The 17201-nt window shown below is 40.9% G+C and overlaps 1 protein-coding gene across 1 annotated transcript; it reads right to left on the bottom strand.

The window, feature by feature from the left end:
- Positions 1 to 3911: 3911 nt before the first annotated feature.
- On the bottom strand, positions 3912 to 16470 carry LOC127535808 (dynein heavy chain-like). The gene is given in 2 exon segments (XM_051954660.1): positions 3912 to 5329; positions 16462 to 16470. Coding segments are annotated over 2 exon segments (1146 nt in total). The 3' UTR covers positions 3912 to 4192.
- Between the last annotated feature and the right edge of the window lie 731 nt (positions 16471 to 17201).

Below are 17201 nucleotides of genomic sequence, written 5' to 3'. Positions count from 1 at the left end.
GTCTCGTTAGCCTGCTGGTTAGCCGTCTGATTAACCTGGTAGTTAGCTGTCTGGTTATTTGTCTGATTAGATTAGCCGGCTGGTTATCCTTCTGGTTAGCCTGCTGGCTTGCTGTCTGGTTACCCTTCTGGTTAGCTGTCTGGTTGTTTGTCTAGTCAGCCTGATAGCTGTCTGGTTAGCCTGCTGGCTAGCTGTCTGGTTATCCTTCTGGTTAGCCTGCTGTCTAGCTGTCTGGTTAGCCTTCTGGTTAGCTGTCTGGTTATCCTGCTGGTTAGCCGTCTGATTAACCTGCTGGTTAGCTGTCTGGTTATTTGTCTGATTAGATTAGCCTGCTGGTTATCCTTCTGGTTAGCCTGCTGTCTAGCTGTCTGGTTAGCCTTCTGGTTAGCTGTCTGGTTATCCTGCTGGTTAGCCGTCTGATTAACCTGCTGGTTAGCTGTCTGGTTATTTGTCTGATTAGATTAGCCCGCTGGTTATCCTTCTGGTTAGCTTGCTGGCTAGCTGTCTGGTTAGCTGTCTGGTTATCCTGCTGGTTAGCTGTCTGGTTATTTGTCTAGTTAGCCTGATAGTTAGCTGTCTGGTTAGCCTGCTGGCTAGCTGTGTGCAGCAGGTTCCTGTCTCTGATCAGGTGGGTGGTAATCAGCTTCCTGCAGGGAGAATCAGAGGCTCTTCTCAAGGAAACAGTGTGAACATCGTTTATTTCCCTCCGAGCCGCCGGCTGGGTCCTGCTGCAGCTGAATACTCTGCTGCTTCTGACACAACAAACTAATGAGGACAGCAAATCTGTGCTGCCAAGTAGATTTACTTTTATCTGCGGTATCACCTCGGTCCCCGACCACTCATAAGATTAGAGCAGCGAGCTGCAATATTGGATCTGTTCTGTCGGCTCTGTCGTCTTCTAACCACAATAAATCTGGACGAAGCTTTAATCCGTCGCTCTGCTCCTCACTGAGGTAATAAACTGGAGGGAAAGGTTTTCTAGCAAACAGGTGGCTGACTCCTGTCATGTTCAGGTAAATCTCACCTGTGAATATACAGAGAATACAATAAGTACAGTGATGTATGTATATATACACACGTATGTATATGTATGTGTATATATAACATATATGTACACACACACACACACACACACACATATGTATGAGTCTGATGATAAAAAACAGATACAGTAGAAGCCATGTTTTTCCAATCTTCTAATTAAAACTGTAACTCAGAATAAAGCAGCCCCAGATGTTCCATCTAGCTTACTCAGGTAGAACCTTCACTAGCTGAGGTAGGACGTAGAACGGAGCTGCTCTTATTTCTGTGAACAGCCATCGACAGCTGATATGACTGTTATTGATCATCACCTGGAGGTAATGGGGATGGAGGCTGGCTCAGGTGTATGGTGAGGATAAAGCCTCCTGTCTCACTGCAAACTCTGGTCAGGTTTGAGGAACACAAAAGTTCAAACTGACGACTCACCTTCCAGGTTCCTCAGAACCCAGTCCCAACCAACATCTATTGGATGTTCTGGAAAAACCAAGTCTGATCTATGAAGGTCCAATCTTTAAAGATCTGCTGCTGAAGTCTTGGTGTCTGAAACCTCAGAAGACCTCCACGTTTGAGTCCAGACTTCCATCAGTCAGAGCTGCTGTAGTGGCTGAAGACCACTGTAAAGGTCTAAAGGCCTGAAGGTCTGAAGGTCTGAAGGTGGTGTCTGATGTTTAATCTGTTCTGGTTTAATAACTTCTACAAACAGGAAGTGCAGCTCTGATGACTGGGAGTTAAATACACAGTTAGTACTGTCATTCTGTGTACTTGTACCTCACTCAGCGTGCACTTTTACAGTACATTAGTGTTTTCTGAGTGATACAACACACATTTCAGTTTCCATCAGGTTGTACTTCAGCCCAGGCGTCGTTAGCATCCCCACCTGTTAACGAGCGGCTGCTTCTTCAACTCCATTATCATTCGTTCAGAGTCGTGTTTGTCTCCGCCTGATAAATCCAATATTCTCTTTCATTAGCCTGTTTCTGTCTCCTCCTCCTGAGGGAAATATCTGCTCCTCAGCAGTTAAATGCTCCACTAGTCTCTGACTGTGAAGAAGTGGACTCACCGTGTGAACAGTAAACACCTGTCACCTGTCCACAGGTACTTACTGCTGGAAGGACGCCAGCCGGGAGCGTTTGTGTTTTAACCATGAGGAGACTCAGCCTAAGAACAGGAAAAATACTCCAGTTATCCCTCCTGTTGTCTTCATTTACGGGCACCAAAAAAAATCCAAAAACTCAGCAAAATATTCCTCAAATTTATAAAGATTTCAAAATCTTTGGGAAGAAAATTCAAATAATTTCTTGAAGGTTTAACCCAAAAGTTTAATCCAAAAAAATCCCCCAAATTTGGCAAGAAAATTCTTGTAAAATCAACCAAAATCCACTGAATTTCACTGGATTTTGGTTGATTTTTTTAATGAGTGTTCTTAAAGAAACATTTTTTTTAGCATTTCTTTTTTTTCCACCAAAACATGTTCAAAAAATCCCCCAAAATGTTGAAAATGTAGATGTTTTCACTGTGAAAATATTCCCCCCCCCCACATTTTCAAACTTGAAAATGGATGACGACATGATCGTTAAAGCAGAGCAGACGAAGCCTCCACATCACCAACAGGCTCCTGGTTTTAGGCCCAATGTGTCTCCTGCCTGGAAATGAAGCTGTTCAAAGGTCTGTAATCTGTTTATGTTTCCGTCGTCCCGTTTTTGTCCGTTGGATCGATCCAAAGCTGCTTTTCCTGAAGCCTTATCATGGAAGCCAGAGGGGGAGACCCAATCTAATTCAGCTCCAGCAATATTCCACAAAGCAATAAAAGCCGGCTGCGATCGTATCACGTCCAACGGGGAAGAGCAATATTTTTCCATCATTCTTCTCCTCTTCCTCTCCTCCGGTCCTCCACTAATGCTGGCCTTTTTTGTCTCTCCCAAGGCTCGGCTCTCTTATTGGACAGAATAAAAGGACTTCAGTCAAGTGCTGATGCTCAGTTTCACCACGAGGCCGGCGGCTCATCTGAAAGCGTCCTGTGGGGGAAATAGTTCCTCCACACCATCTGTCATATAATTTGATTAATTAGCCGTCGGTCGTCCTGCTGCCCCCCGCAGAGGGACCGAGGGTCGGCACTCGTCCATCCCTCCATCCCTCCGTCTGTCACACACAATATCTTGGATGCTGCTGATCACATTTTGATGAAACTTCAGAGCAGATATTTGTCACGGCTCCGACTCCCGGCTGGGCTGCACCAATATTAAATATTTTAGCCCTCTATTGTTACCTCCTTACCAGAATTATCTGGTTATACGATATGTGGACCTCCAACAGGTTTTATTGGTTTGACCTCTGGATGGGAGCGTCAGAGTCTGCTGGATGTGAACATCTAAATATCTCAGTAGATAAATGAAAACAGTCCTTCTGAATCAGAGCTGAGTTTTGGTTGAATGTTTTTACTAATAATTTGATTTAACTATTTATTTTTATTGTTCTTTACAGCTGATTTTGCAGTTTTTCACCTCAACACGATGCAAACCTCTTATCTAGATGTTTCATTAAAAAAAAATAGATTCATTTAGCTGAAAGTTTAATCACAATAAAACATTAGATTTTAGTAGATATTGAAAGTTTTGCTGATCTGTTTTCAATAAAGACCAGGAGAAAGTTGTTTTGAATTTAACCGTTTCAGCCAATTCATCACATGTTCATTAATTTTCATTTATATTATGTATTAATAAATTACGTGTAATTTATTTACCATTTTACACCCGAATTCACTCTAAACTCTGAACAGAACCTGGAGCAGGTTAGCACCACATCATCAGTTGCCATGGAGATCTAGCCCCAAAGCATCAGTTACCATGGAGATCTAGCCCCACAACATCAGTTTCCATGGAGATCTAGCACCACATCATCAGTTACCATGAGGATCCAGCCCCACAGCATCAGTTACCATGGAGATCTAGCACCACATCATCAGTTACCATGGGGATCTAGCCCCAAAGCATCAGTTACCATGGAGATCTAGGTCCACAGCATCAGTTACCATGGAGATCTAACTCCACAGCATCAGTTACCATGGAGACCTAGCAGGTTAAACCACAGACAGCTTGGCATTAAGTCATCCGTTTCTGTAGTTAACCTTAAAAATCAATCTTGAAAACCTAGATCAAGCTGCAGCTAAACATGAGAAAACTGAAACTGAAACCGAGCTGAGCAGTGAGATGTTCAGAGCTGCTGCTGTATGATTGGTGTTTGGACGCTTCAATTGGATCAGATGTTGAACCACATGTTGGATCAGGTGTTGGAGCAGATGTTGGATCAGATGTTGGATCGGATGTTGGATCAGATGTTAGATCAGGTGTTGGACTGAATGTTGGATCAGATGTTGGACTGAATGTTGGATCAGATGTTAGATCAGATGTTGGATCGGATGTTGGATCAGATGCTGGATCAGATGTTGGATCAGATGTTGGACTGAATGTTGGATCAGATGTTAGATCAGATGTTGGATCGGATGTTGGATCAGATGTTGGATCAGATGTTGGATCAGATGTTGGACTGAATGTTGGATCAGATGTTGGACTGGATGTTGTATCAGATGTTGTATCGGATGTTGGATCAGATGTTGGATCAGATGTTGGATCAGATGTTGGATCAGATGTTGGATCAGGTGTTGGATCAGATGTTGGACTGAATGTTGTATCAGATGTTGTATCGGATGTTGGATCAGATGTTGGATCAGATGTTGGATCAGGTGTTGGATCAGATGTTGGATCAGATGTTGGACTGAATGTTGGATCAGATGTTGGATCAGATGTTGTATCAGATGTTGGATCAGATGTTGGATCAGGTGTTGGATCAGATCTTGGATCAGGTGTTGGATCAAATGTTGGATCAGATGTTGGATCAGATGTTGGATCAGGTGTTGGATCAGGTGTTGGATCAGATGTTGGACTGAATGTTGGATCAGATGTTGGATCAGATGTTGGATCAGGTGTTGGATCAGGTGTTGGATCAGATGTTGGACTGAATGTTGGATCAGATGTTGGATCAGATGTTGGATCAGGTGTTGGATCAGGTGTTGGATCAGATGTTGGACTGAATGTTGGATCAGATGTTGGATCAGATGTTGGATCGGATGTTGGATCAGGTGTTGGATCAGGTGTTGGATCAGATGTTGGACTGAATGTTGGATCAGATGTTGGATCAGATGTTGGATCAGGTGTTGGATCAGATGTTGGACTGAATGTTGGATCAGGTGTTGGATCGGTGAATCCCTGCAGGAGGAAACTCTCAGATCTGGCTTCAGTTTCTCCACATCAGAGCTTCACCTGCTGGGTTCATCTCTCAGGTGCGCTGGCAGAGCCTCGGTGTCCAGAACATAATTTCAGCTGATTGCAACATTCTCTCCTTATTAATGTGTCTTTTATTTGGCGGCCCAACACTCACCCACCTCCTCCCACAGGAGGCTCGGCTCCGGGTGCCAGCGGCTGTGAAAAACAGCACATTTTTCATTAACAGGATTACCGTCCAACAATAAAAATACAGACGAGTGTGTTGTGTTGTGTTGCTCGGGCTGCCAGTGAATTTAATCACTAACCATTCCCTTTTTTTTCTCTTCCGCCGCCAAGACGTGGAGCCAATCATCCTACTCCAATATGTGCAGCGTCTCAGTGCCAGCACTGATTGAGACTCTCAACAAGGAACGTTCTGGCAGCCGGCGGGCCGAAGGCGTTCGCTTTGTTTCCCGCTTTAACTAATTCAGCATCTTTTCCTACAAAAGGACTGAAGCTCTGGACCACAATGAGATGAGTCACCTCCTGGTTCCACAGCTTCACCTGTTAGATCAACCAACTGGCCCAGAAACAACTCTAACGGGTTCTAGAAAAGTCTAGAAACGGCTTCAAACGTGATCAGTGTTGGATCTCAAAACAGTTTTTTGTTTTACTCTGTTTCTTAATTTATACTGAGTTTAGTGAAATCTGTGCTTCATTCATTTAATGAAGGTTGCAGGAGGGTTTGTGTCGCAGCAGCAGTCCAACGTTTCACACTTTCTCTGTTCAGAGTCTTTATTTTCTGTCTTATTTAGTGAATGAAGCTCAGATTAGTTTACACTACAGACAGGAAGTATTACTGCAGTAGTAAGAGTACTAGTACTATAAGTATTACTGCAGTAGTAAGAGTACTAGTACTATAAGTATTACTGCAGTAGTAGAAGTAGCAGGACTGAAAAAATTACAGCAGTAGTAGGAATATTAATACTGGACATTTTACTGCAGTAGTAGGAGTATTAGTATAGAAAGTAGGAGTATTAGTACTGGAAGTATCAATGCTATTACTTATTAGTTATTATTTTAAATAAAATACATTTCAATGAAATGATATTAAAAACAAGTTTTTTTGAGGAATAGCTGGAAAGTGAAATGCTAAAAACTTTTCATTATATTCGTTATATATTATATTTTGCCAGAAAACGAGCCGCTGATACATCAAATGGCTAAATATCAGCTTCAGGTGTAAAATAAAAATAAAAAAACAGACCTGAGGTATAAAAAATATCCTGTAAAAACATCTGTGATTAAAATAGAAGAACAAACACTGAGGAGACGACCTAAACGTCTCTTAGTTTGTGTTTTTATCACCAATAATTCATTAGTTGATTGGCAGGAATCAAACTCAGAGTCTCTAAAATCAATGGTGTTGATCCTCTGTGGGGCAGGAATGTCGAGATGGAGTGGTTTTAAGGATTTATTCAGCACAATAAAAACCTGAAACTTTTAATTTTTCCAATCTAAAATCAGTGATGTTTCCCTCTGACCAACAACTCAGTGATAAAACATGAAGACAGAAGAATTCTTGGTGGACGGAGTGAAATCCAGCTGGACCGAGTGGTGATCTGAAGGACAAACTGTAATTAAAACATGAAGAAAAGCCTCTGAGGGCAGATTAGAGTTCAAACCACAGAGAAGCTGCTGGTCTCTCGTGGTCCAGAAAGTCTTTTCTCCAAACCGTCCTAAATGCAGACGGAGAGTCTGAGGGGAAATATTCTGACTCATCGTCCTGAAGCAGAAACTTTCTGTTTCATGTCACAGCAGCAGAACGAAGACACGCAGCAGCCAGATGTTGTGAGAAAAAAGCGTCACATTTGAACAAAAACAATCCAATTATTTGTTTGTGTGATTGACGGATTCATTTGGTCCAACCTGTGCTGGAATCTGCTGCTTATCGGCTTTTATTTCAGTCTGGAGGAATCCGCCGGTTTTGTTTTTCTGAACACCGACAGCAGAGTGACAGGAGAGATCTGAACTGGACAGCAGCTGTATTACTATTAAATGAAAAGATCAAATCACTTCCTGACTTTGGTTCTTATGGACCCAGCTTCTTCTTCTTCATATCTGCTTTAGTGAAACAGCACCCCCTCCGACTGTGTGGAGGACAGTGGAGTCCAACTCGTCTTAGTCCAGGTTCCACATCCAGGCCAGTCTGGTCTCCAGTGGACCGGAGCAGTAAAACCACAGCAGAAAACCTAGAAATAACCACAGCTCCTGATGGTTTCAAAAACGAGACAAAAAATGACAAATGTGAGAAAAAACAGACACAAAACAATGAATAAAGCAAAACACAAAACAACAAAAACAAGAAACAAATGACAAAAATCAGACAAAAATGACAAAAAACAACAATAACGAGACAAAATACCACAAAAACGAGACACAAAATGACAAAAAAAGAGACAAACGATACGGAACAAAACAAGAAAGAGACAAAATGTGGAACGTTTTCTATAAATCACTTTATCCAACTGAAAGTAAACTCATGTTTCTGTCGCTCGTCGGTCTGAGGCGGTAAGATTTCAGATTCGAAGTCGACATGCTCAGATTAAAGGAAAAGAGTCTGAGAGGAGTTTTAGTTTGTGTTTCCACTCACAGATCCTTTAGTCAGATAAAATACAGAAACAGGATCAGGATGAAGCTTCGTCTCTAGAGAAAACATACAGAATATTAAATAAAGTTTCCTGTTTTCTGTAAACATCTTCTCAGTTTTAACCCTGGTGAGCGGACGAGTTTGTGTTTCTCGTCGACTCCAGGAAGTCTTTGGGTCGATGTTTTAAATGTGTGACCGGTTTCTGAATGAATACACTGAACACATGTCTGTTGAATGTTTTTAGACCAGCTCTCTGTTAGCTGGATGTGATCAGCAGCGGATCAGTGGAGGGTGAAGATGAACTTTAAAGGCTTTTTAAATGTTAACATTAAGTGTTTCTATGAATCACCATTAGAGTGATTAAAGCTCAGCTGTTGTCTGACACTTTATAAAAGATGTTTATTAAATTCATTCAGAGAGGATTAATGTCAAAGTTCTGTCCTGTCTGGTTAACTACTTCATTTAAAAAGAGTTTTATTCAGGAAAAATCTCTGGTCTTTCTGCCGTTTGCTCTGAAAATAAAAGAATCTTTGAGGACTGAAGGTTGTGTTGCTCTGCAGCTGCTCTTCACGATAATTAATAATTCACTCATCAAAGTCAGATACTCCAGATAAATGCTCTTCCGATGGACTGATGATATGTTATTATCATTATTAGCCTCTGATCTGAGGATAGGATTTACCGTAAACCTCATTCATACAGCTTTTTCAGAGTTGTAGGAAAGACTTCACCTGAATCTGACTCCTTGTTTCTGAATCTGTTCCTCTGTGTTCAAACACGTTTTACAGATAATGAGCTGCAGCTTATTTTAGGCCTCATGCAGGAGATAAAGTTACATGTATCCCTGTGAGCTGAAGATGATCTTTGCAGGATCAGTTTCACTCAGGACTTTCTATAAATAGATGCATATATATCCATCCATCCATCCATCCATCCATCCATCATCTTCCTCTTATCCAGGGTTGAGCTGTGGAAGCAGCAGATGATGCAGGTCATTCCAGATGTTCAACCTCCCATCAACACTTTCCAGCTCTTCCTGGGGGATACCGAGGTGTTCCCAGGCCAGATGAGATACATAATCCCTCCAGCAGGTTCTGGGTCTACCCTGGGTCTCCTCCCAGGTGGACTTCCTGTAAAGAAAGTCTCCCTGGAGACATCCGAATCAGATGTCCAAACCACCTCAACTGGTTCCTTTAGAGGTGAATCATCAGAAGCTCTACTCTGAACGTCCTCCATATGTCTGAGCTTCTCACTCCTCTCTAAGGCTGAGCCCAGACATCCTACAGATGAAGCTCATTTCTGCTGCTTGCATCCACGATCTTGTTCTTTCAGTCACTACCCAGAGCTCATGACCATAGGTGAGGGTTGGGACAGCAGGTTTTTAAGGTTTTAATGTTTTTATGGTTTATGGTTTCATGGTAAATGGTAAATGGTCTGTATCTATATAGCGCTTTACTATACCTGCAAGGTACCCAAAGCGCTTTACATGATACGTCACATTCACACATTCACACACTGATGGCAGAAGCTGCCATGCAAGGCGCTAACCACGACCCATCAGGAGCAATTAGGGGTTAGGTGTCTTGCTCAGGGGTACCTCGAGCACGACGGGGCGAGGATCGAACCGGCAACCCTTCGGTTGCAAGACGGCCACTCTACCCACTGATCCATGCCGCCCCTTCATGGTTTTATGGTTTTATGGTTTTTTTTGTGGGTTTTATGGTATTATGTTTTTTCTGGTTTTCTGGTTTTGTAGTCTTTATGGTCTTAGAGTTTTCTGGTTTTCTGGTTTTGTAGTCTTTATTGTTTTATGGTTTTATGATTTTATAGTTTTTTTATGGTTTTATGTTATTATGGTCTTAGGGTTTTTATGGTTTCATGGTTTTATTGTTTCTGTGGTTTTAGGGTTTCATGGTTTTGTGTGTTTTAGAGTTTTTATGGTTTTCTGGTTTTGTAGTTTTTCTGGTCTTAGAGTTTTTATGGCTTTATAGTTTTGTGGTTTTTATGATTTTATAGTAACCAAATTGTATTGTTTTGTTTTATCATGCTAATGGAAAGCACTTTGGTCTTCTTTTATGTTGCTGTAAAGTGCTCCACAAATAATTTTTGATTGATTGATTGATTGATTGATTGATTGATTGATTGATTGATTGATTGATTGATTGATTGATTGATTGATTGATTGGTTGGTTGGTTGGTTGGTTGGTTGGTTGGTTGGTTGGTTGGTTGACTGATTGATTGATTGATTGATTGATTGATTGATTGATTGATTGATTGATTGATTGATTGACTGATTGATTGATTGGTTTGTTGATTGATTGACTGATTGATTGATTGATTGATTGATTGATTGATTGATTGATTGACTGATTGATTGATTGATTGATTGATTGATTGATTGATTGATTGGTTGGTTGGTTGGTTGGTTGGTTGGTTGGTTGGTTGACTGATTGATTGATTGATTGATTGATTGATTGATTGATTGATTGATTGATTGATTGACTGATTGATTGATTGGTTTGTTGATTGATTGACTGATTGATTGATTGATTGATTGATTGATTGATTGATTGATTGATTGACTGATTGATTGATTGATTGATTGATTGATTAACAGTTCTACTGATGCCCACACCTTGCTTTACCACTGAGGAGTTTCTTAACTGCATCGGTGACCTCTACCACAGATTTGGATGAAGATTCCCCTGACTCTTCAGGCTCTGAATATATATTCATTTTATTTATTTTTTTTATTTTTTTGATGCATCATGTGTTTACGCCCTCAGTGTTTCCAGCTTCATACAGACACACAGTAAAGACACAGTAAATGAATCATCGACTGTCCCAGAGTTTGTGTGTCTGGATTACTTCTGGACATAAACGTTCTCTGAAGCAGCTGATTAAAAAGGAAAACAACAGAGAGAGAATAAACTCGTCCAGTTTCCTGTTTCATCTCTCCATCTGACATTCTCCTTTGAACTCGTCTTTCTCCAGGTTGCATCATCCAGATGTGGAGCAGATAAACGCAGAATGTGGGGGAACGTCAGAAACTGTCGCCGCCTTCATCTGATGGCTGCTCACTGTGTTACTGTGTGTGTGTGTGTGTGTGTGTGTGTGTGTGTGTGTGTGTGTGTGTGTGTGTGTGTGTGTGTGTGTGTGTGTGTGTGTGTTTTATTTGGACTTTTCTTTTCTTCTATTTGTGGTCTGAAGTAGAAAACGATGGTTGAAGTGAATCTGACTGAAATCTTCTCAGCTTCAGAATCACCACATTTACATGTTTGGTTCTGGTGCTGGTTCTGTGTTCCACATTAGAGCAGCTTAAAGTTGGTTCTGGTTTTATTGTGATGTTGTTGTTGTGTTGTTGTGTTGTCATGTAGTTGTGTTGCTGTGTAATTGTGTTGTTGTGCTGCTGGCTGCTTGTCATCATTCAGCATAAATAAACATAGATCTTTACAGCTGTTTTGCGTCTTTCTTTGCGTTGCCACAGTTTTTTCTTACAGGATTAGATAGTTGTTGTGTTGCTGTTGTGTTGTTGTAAATACATATCTCCTCGGCTGTTTCCTTTCTTCTTTTTTACAGGATTAGATCGTTTTTTGTGTTGTTGTTGTTGTGTTGTTGTAAATACATATCTCCTCAGCTGTTTCCTTTCTTACAGGATTAGGTTATTTTGCTGTGCCACGCTCAGCTCTTTGTTTTGTGTCTTTTTGCTAAAAGCTCTCTGGAGGAGGAGCCGTGAATCTGTGTTTTCCTCTCAACACTTGTACCGTTGTGTTCAGACGCTCTCTGGAAATGTGTGACAATATTGACTCTGACAGAGGGAGAATGTTAACTCCGCTGAAATCTGGAGGTGGATGGAGTAATGGGATGTTACTTAAGGCTTCAGATGCTGCAGCGTTCTGCCAAATCAAACCACCAGTTTGGAAATTGATTTCCAGTCTTACAGCAGCCGTTTGCTTCACTTCGTTTCCATGAGAATCAGACTGGTGGTGGAGAGTTTCATGTTCAGAACAGAAGAGTTGGATTCCGGAGGAGCGACAACAAACAAACATGTCGGGAGGAGAAGCATCAGCTTGTTAATTAATGAGCCAAAGTTTAGCTCAGAGCAGCTAAAATTAGGAGAAACTGCTAAAACTCTGAGTTATTTTTACAAACTGAGAAGTTCATCTGATCTGCAGGTTTCTTCAGACTTTTAAAGATGTTAATGATCGAACTAAATTGTTTCTGTTTCTTTTATTTAATGTCAAAACCTTTTTTATGATACCACATCAATGAAATATTTCAAATACGCTACAGTTCAAAAGTTTGGGCTCACTTAGAAATGTCCTTATTTTTGAAGGAAAAGCAGTTTTTTTCAATGAAGACAACATTAAATGAATGATAAATCCAGTGTAGACATTGTTAATGTGGTAAATGACTATTCTAGCTGTAAACGGCTGATTTTGAATGGAATACCTCCATAGGGGTACAGAGGAACATTTCCAGCAACCATCACTCCTGTGTTCTAATGCTACATTGTGTTAGCTAATGCTGTTGAAAGGCTCATTGATGGTTAGAAAACCCTTGTGCAGTTATGTTAGCACATGGATAAAAGTTGGAGTGTTCATGGAAAAAACATGAAATTACCTGGGTGACCCCAAACTTTTGAATGGTCGTATAGTTTGTGAAAGTGATTTGAGATTGTCACTCTGAAGGTTCTAGATGGATTCAGGTCTGGACTCTGGCTCCAACATCTTCTCCTTGGTTTCTCTTCTCCACAAAATTCACCATTGCTGACGTTTCCTCCACAGTCGTTCCTCCTGATGCCGTTAGATCTAAACCCAAAGCAAGACGTTCCACCATGTTGGACCATGAATGTTTCTCCTTCTGGTCCATGGAGAAATAAGTTCATGAAAAAAGTTCTAAACTTATGAAAATTTCCAAAGAAATCCGACTGATCCAGTTTGAGAATTAAACTCTAAATCACAGTTTTAGGCTTGGACTCAGTTTTAGCTTTGAGTCTAAGTCTGAAACTGGATGGTGGTTTACAGGCAGCAGGTTGGACAAGACAAGCCAGAAGGAAACCAGCACAGCTTTTCTAAACATCCACTGAGTTTCTGGAGAGTTTCATAAGGTCTCCACTCAGAATATAAACTGTATTAGTCAGATTTCTTTGGACATTCTCATGATATAAGTTCTGAAATCACTCAGTGGACTCTGTGAAGTGAATTAAAACTTATTTCATGAGAAAGTCCAAAGCAATTCGACTGATCCAGTTTTAGACTTACTCTAAGCTGGACTTAGAGTCTAAGTCTAAAACTGCTGCTCAGGGTAGTGACAAGTCTAATGGGGCTTCTGGCGTAGCACCTTGGGCTGACAGCCTGGCTTCTTGAATGGACAGCGTACCACTTGAGGTTGCTGGTACTTGGGTACCTGGTGTTGCTGGAGGACCTTGGGTTGGTGGGGGACCTTTGACACCTGGTGGACTTTGGTTTGTGGGGGTATTTTGGGTTGCTGGAGGAACTTGGGTTGATGGGGGACCTTTGACACCTGGGGAACCTTGGGTTGATTGGGGCTCCTTGGGCACTCGGAGGAACTCGAGGTCCGACTTAGAGCCTAAGCTTCAAACTGGATCAGTCAGATTTCTTTGGACATCTTCATGAAATAAGTTCTAAATTCACTCTGTGGAACTTTCCTGACAACTAAACAGCAACAACCCCAGCTGATGCTCACTGTTTCTGTCAGAGTTCATCAGATACTGGAACTTTCATTAAAATGAGAGAAGTTTAGAGAAAATTCTGTTTGGTGGAGCTGATAAAACTCTAGTACTCGTCAACAAGTACAAGTACCTCAGGATTGTACTTCATGCAGTAATTGAGTGACTGGATGTTCGTGTTTAGATGAATCCCATCAGTGACTCATGTTTGGTCATAAACCTGTAATTTGGGATGTTGGCAGAAAGTAAAGCGGCCACTGTTGAATTTTTCCTGCATGGATTTCACATAAATGCTGAGTTTTACAGCACAGAGCTTCATGTACATGTAAAGCCTCTAATTACTGCAAACATCGATCAGTCCAGAGCTGCAGCAGCTTTAGGGTAAAACCGAAGCTTCGCTCAGTTTGTGTCTGAATATTCCTGGCCTGCTGCTGGAGCTAAACGATCAACATTCACCCTCTGAAGAGATTCTAAAGTTTCACATGAATCAAACTGGAAGCGGCGACGGCGTCTCTCGATCACGCTGCTTTTATTTCCTCTGATTCTAACGGAGCTATCTGCATTATTCATCTGTGTATGGAGACAAACACTTAAAGGCAGGCGTGTGTTTCCTCTGAAAGGTCAGCGGATATTCAAACAAATCAGATTTTGCTGTGTGGTCGGCTGAATGAGAACCAGAGTGAAATTAAGACGCCGACATGTTTTTGCAGTGCATCACTGAGTAGCTGCCGCTGATATTTTCTGCCGTTAAAACAGCCTCGATGTTTTTCTGACCTTTTGATTCCAGCAGTTATTACTCATTAGAGTGAAATGTTGTTTTCTGATTCACAAGCAGCAGCTGCCTCCCTTCACACTGATCAATTTGTTGGTAAAAACCTTCTCATATCCCTGTTGTGTTATTAATATTTCTGCAGATACAAATGAAACGGGTCAAAGCAGCAGAAGTAAACAGAGATATTTCCTTTCATCCACCTCCTCACAGACGCACAGAATGTGATTTAAATCAGCGAGGCTGGATGTGGATCAGCGGTTAATCCGGCGGCTGATGCTTCACTTAGTTTCCTGGTGCTGCAGGTTCGACTGCTCCTGGGAAATTACAGTCTGATTATGACAACTCTCAGTATTTTAATGTTCCTCTGTCATTTATTGATTGACAGCTTTGGATAGTTTCTGTTTTCTGATTATAATTCCAAAGTCTCTACCGCTGTCAGATGATTAATGCTGCAGAAATAAAATTAAAGTTCTGCAGCCGACAGCAAACATTAGTACAGGTCTGTGCAGTATTAATACTAATCTATCGGAACTCCTACTCCTGAAGAATCTACTGACTATAACTGATGTGGGCAATATTTGTGTTTCCATCCAGATGGAAATTTATCATCTCATTTATCATCTATCTGTGATTCCTCTGTTTGTACATGTTGCTGCTGTTGTTGTTTCTTTAACATCGTGTTGTTTGGTTCTTCAGTTGGTTTCTTGTTGGACTGTATGGTTGTTGGGTTTTTGGGTTCTTGGATTGTTCAGTTGTTGAGTTGTTTGGTTGCTTGTTGTTGGATTGTTGGATCATTTAGGTGTTCGTTGTTTGGTTGTAGAGTTGCTGGATTGTTAGGTTGTTCATTATTTGGTTGTTTGTTGTTTGTTTGTTAGCTTGTTTGTTTTTGGTTCTTTAGTTATTTGATTGTTTGTTGTTGGTTCTTGGGTTGGGCTATTTTTTTCGTTGTTGATTTGTTAGATTATTTGGTTGTTGGTTCGTTGTGTTGTTTGGTTGTTGGTTTGTTGCCTTGTTGTGTTGTTGTGTTTTTTGGTTGTTTAGTTGTTTGATTGTTTGTTGTCGGTTGTTGGGTTGTTTTATTTTTTGCTTGTTGATTTGTTGGATTATTTGGTTGTTGGATTGTTTGATTGTTATATTGTTTGGTTGTTTACCTGTTAATTGGATTGTTTGGTTGTTGGATTGTTGTGTTGTTATATTGTTTGGTTGTTAAGTTGTTTGATTGTCAGATTGTTTGCTTGTTTGTTGTTGGGTTGTTTTATTTTTGTTTGTTGATTAGTTTGATTATTTGGTTGTTGGATTGTTTGGTTGTTGGTTTACTAGTTGTTGGTTTGTTTGGCTGTTTACCTGTTTGTTGGTTTATTGGATTGTTTGGTTGTTTACCTATTTGTTGGTTTATTGGATTGTTTGGTTGTTTACCTGTTTGTTGGTTTATTGGATTGTTTGGTTGTTACATTGTTTGGTTGTTTACCTGTTTGTTGGTTTACTGGATTGTTTGGTTGTTACATTGTTTGGTTGTTTACCTGTTTGTTGGTTTATTGGATTGTTTGGGTGTTACATTGTTTGGTTGTTTACCTATTTGTTGGTTTATTGGATTGTTTGGTTGTTACATTGTTTGGTTGTTTACCTGTTTGTTGGTTTACTGGATTGTTTGGGTGTTACATTGTTTGGTTGTTTACCTATTTGTTGGTTTACTGGATTGTTTGGTTGCTGGTTTGTTGTGCTGTTGTGTAGCTTGGCTGTTGAGTTCTGCCGTCTCTCCTGCAGGTCGATACATTTTGCAGCAGGTTGTGTTCATGGCCTCAAACATCCGGAGGCGAAAGTGTTTTGCATGAAGCAGCGAGCAGGGAGGTGAAGCGGTGATGGTTTTAATAATCCATCAGCTCTGTAAAGAATGTCAGCGGTGTCAGGTGTTGGTGAGCAGCCGCCCGAGGCTCTGAATGAAACCATCCACTGAATATTTCATCTGTACTCCAGTCACCGGAGCAGAAAAACACCAGTTTATCGACGTTCTGGATCCACTTATTAGGCCCCAGATCAAACCCTTTACTGTCCTCATCACTTCTACAGAACACATCCAGCTTCTAATGGTTTAACATCTGCAGACGGCCAACCACAACCCGCTGAGTTCATCTGAAATGGAATCTGGATCCGAGGCCACGTTTACCTGCCTGACTGGATTTTTGTTTTCAAAATGTCACTTTCTGTATACAAAAGAAAAAACTGTGACTTTTGAATTGATTTTCGTTTCTCTTTCTTCTGAAACTCTTTTGTTGTTCTGTTTGACCAAACCTGGTTCCCAATAAACTGCATTTTTATTAATGTTTTAAAGAATCACATTTCCTCCATGAACATCCGGACTGATGTCTGAGGAAAGGCTTCCGGTTTGGATGAGTTTGACCACTACAGTTTTTGTTCTGCTGCGAATTCTCGTTTGAAGTTCTCTGTTTCTGTTTCTAGTTCTGGCTCTGGTTCTTGTTCAGGTTCTGTTTCTGTTTCTGGATCTTGTTCAGGTTCTGGTTCTGCTCAGACTAAATGCTGAACTCTGAGATAACCTCTGACTGATTGTTTGCAGATGTTCTCTCTGATTCAGTTTGTTGGTTTCAGACTTCAGGCCTGCAGTCTCTTGGTAACTCTGGTCCATCAGCTCTCATGACTTTTGGTTTTCAGCCTTGTTTTATTTAGATCTTATTCATATTACTTAGACGCATTTTCTGCACTTCCAACTGCTGCTTCTGTATTCGGGGTTCTCAGACTTATTGTTCCACCTGGTTCGGTTCAGGAAAACAT

The sequence above is a fragment of the Acanthochromis polyacanthus genome, chromosome 10, assembly GCF_021347895.1.
Source record: "Acanthochromis polyacanthus isolate Apoly-LR-REF ecotype Palm Island chromosome 10, KAUST_Apoly_ChrSc, whole genome shotgun sequence".
In the NCBI taxonomy this organism is placed as follows: domain Eukaryota; kingdom Metazoa; phylum Chordata; class Actinopteri; family Pomacentridae; genus Acanthochromis; species Acanthochromis polyacanthus.
The sequence above is the reverse complement of the archived record's forward strand: the minus strand, read 5'-3'. Positions and strand labels throughout refer to the sequence as shown.